Genomic DNA, 2,500 nt, shown 5'->3' with positions numbered 1-2,500 from the left:
GTGGCGGTGAAGCTCAAGCCTGAGCCGGACGATGCCGAATACATCTTGACGCCATCTGCGGACTCGGCATTCTTCAGCATCAACACGATGACCGGTGTCATCAGCACATCACGCTGGCTGACAAAGATCGCACAGCAGGTCTTCGAGCTGGAGGTCATGGAAGTCGACAGCGAGCTCAGGGTCAAGGTCCGGGTGTCTCTCGAAGACGCCAATGACAACGCTCCCGTCTTTGCGCAACAGTCTTATGAGGTTTTCGTCAACGAGAGTGTTGGTGTGGGGACCTTGGTCGTCACGGTCACCGCATCAGATGCAGATCACGGGGAGAACGGATACATCACGTACAGCATGGCGAGCCTGACCCCACTCCCGTTCGCCGTCCACCAGTTCAGCGGTGCCGTCACCACCACGCAAGAACTAGACTTTGAGTCCTCCTCCGAAAGCTTCAGCTTTGTGGTGCGAGCCTCGGACTGGGGGGCCCCCTACAGGCGGGAGAGCGAAGTCAACGTAACTGTGCACCTGGAGAATGTGAACGACAACCAGCCACTTTTCGAGAAAGTGGACTGTGTAGGAGTGGTGTCTCGTGACCTTCCGATCGGGGAGGTCATCACTACCATGTCCGCCATAGACATCGATGAACTGGAGCTGGTGAAGTACAAGATCCTCTCAGGCAATGAGCATGGCTTCTTCGATTTGAACCCCGATTCTGGAGTCATGACTCTTCGCCGTTCTCTTGCTGTGGCCAACCCCAAAAATTCCTTCAGTCTGAAAATCACCGCCACAGACGGGGAAACGTTCTCGGACCCCATGTTTGTGAACATATCCGTCGTGCAGGGCAAATCCCCGCCCAAAAGCTTCAGCTGCAGGGAGACTCGCGTAGCCCAGCGCCTTGCTGAGAAGCTGCTCCGGAAGGCCAAAGCCAACAGCAAGCCCAAAACTGAAGAAGGCTTCATCGACTTGTTCTCAGTAAACCGACAGACACCTCAGTTCGACAAGTCTTTCCCAACGGATATCGCAGTCCGAGAAGACCTGGAGGTCGGCACAGATGTGTTCCAGGTCAAAGCGTACGACGGAGACACGGGATTTAACGGCCAAGTGCTGTATGCAATCTCCAGTGGCAACACGGACAGCAGCTTCACAATTGGCATCCTGAGCGGGACGATCAGCATTTTCCTCCCCCTGGACCGGGAGAGAACCGACCGATACCTTCTGAACCTCACGCTGTATGACTTGGGCCAGCCGCAGAGATCCGCCTGGCGTCTCCTCACAGTCTACGTGGAAGACGCTAACGACAACTCTCCGCAGTTCTTGCAGGACAATGGCTATTGGGCACGGATCCCGGAAAACACCCCTATCGGCACGGAAGTCATCCAGGTGGAAGCCACAGATAAGGACCAGGGTTCCAATGGGGAGATCCAGTATTCTCTACTGACGAGCACTTCTCAGTTCGGCATCAACAGTTCCAACGGGATTGTGTACGTGGCCGGCCAGCTGGACCGTGAATACGTGTCCTCGTTTGTGCTCAAGGTGGAAGCCCGGGACCGAGCGGAGCGGACGGCTCAGCGGTTCTCCGTCACCACTCTTCGCATCTTGCTGGACGACGTCAACGACTGTGCGCCAGCATTCATACCGAGCGTGGTCAGTGCCCGGGCACTGGAGGACCTGCCTCTGGGCACCGTTATCGCCTGGCTGGACACGCAGGACCCTGACCTGGGTCCAGGAGGCGATGTGCGCTACTCGCTTGCTAGCGACCACGACGGCCGTTTCGACGTGGATAAGGTTAGCGGGGCCATCCGGCTAACGAAGGAGCTGGATTACGAGACCCAACAGTTCTTCAACCTGACAGTCCGGGCCAAAGACAGGGGACGGCCGGTCTCTTTGCTGTCGGTCAGTTTTGTGGAACTGGAGGTGGTGGATGTGAACGAAAACCTCTTTGCGCCGTATTTTTACAACTTTGCTTTGAACGGATCGGTGAAGGAGAGTGCTCGGATTGGGACGTCTGTGCTGCAGGTGTCGGCACGGGATGACGACACAGGCCGGGACGGGGAGGTGCAGTACTCCATCCGGGACGGCAGCGGGTTGGGCAGGTTCACCATTGACGAGGAGACAGGTATGTGCTTCCACAAGATCGTTATGTCTCTAATTAGCATGTTAATTCATGCCGTTTCTAAGCTAATTAACTTTCCATCTCGCTTAATTGAACGAGAATGCGAGCGTGTTCTCCAGATCGAGCTTTATGGCTCGTGTGTGTCTCGCCTGGGCTGACGCTGGGGCGCTAGCTTTTCCGCTGCCAGCAGGTTTGACTTTGTTCCTTCTGGATGTGTGGGACTGATGCTCGCTCCTGAGGGATTTGCACATGGATGTGCTATTGTGTCAGTGCTCTACTTTCCACCCAGGAAAAATGACCTACTTGTTCCCAGTGTCTGACAACACACCATGACATTGTAGAGATTTGCAACATTGGTAGATGACTGCGGGGATAGGCACTGGGTGGGACAAGCAG

At 55.6% G+C, this 2,500-nt stretch overlaps 1 protein-coding gene across 1 annotated transcript in view; it reads left to right on the top strand.

Moving 5' to 3' along the window:
- The window catches only part of LOC140565062 (protocadherin Fat 3-like), a 90,351-nt gene that overhangs the window by 54,967 nt on the left and 32,884 nt on the right, over positions 1–2,500 (top strand). The window contains exon 3 of the mRNA XM_072690818.1: positions 1–2,107. This exon is cut by the window's left edge and continues 1,020 nt beyond it. Coding sequence (XP_072546919.1) covers positions 1–2,107 — 2,107 coding nt within the window. The remainder of the gene's footprint in view (positions 2,108–2,500) is intronic.

Source organism: Salminus brasiliensis, chromosome 11 (assembly GCF_030463535.1).
Source record: "Salminus brasiliensis chromosome 11, fSalBra1.hap2, whole genome shotgun sequence".
Classification (NCBI taxonomy): domain Eukaryota; kingdom Metazoa; phylum Chordata; class Actinopteri; order Characiformes; family Bryconidae; genus Salminus; species Salminus brasiliensis.
This window is presented reverse-complemented; position numbering and strand designations above follow the sequence as displayed.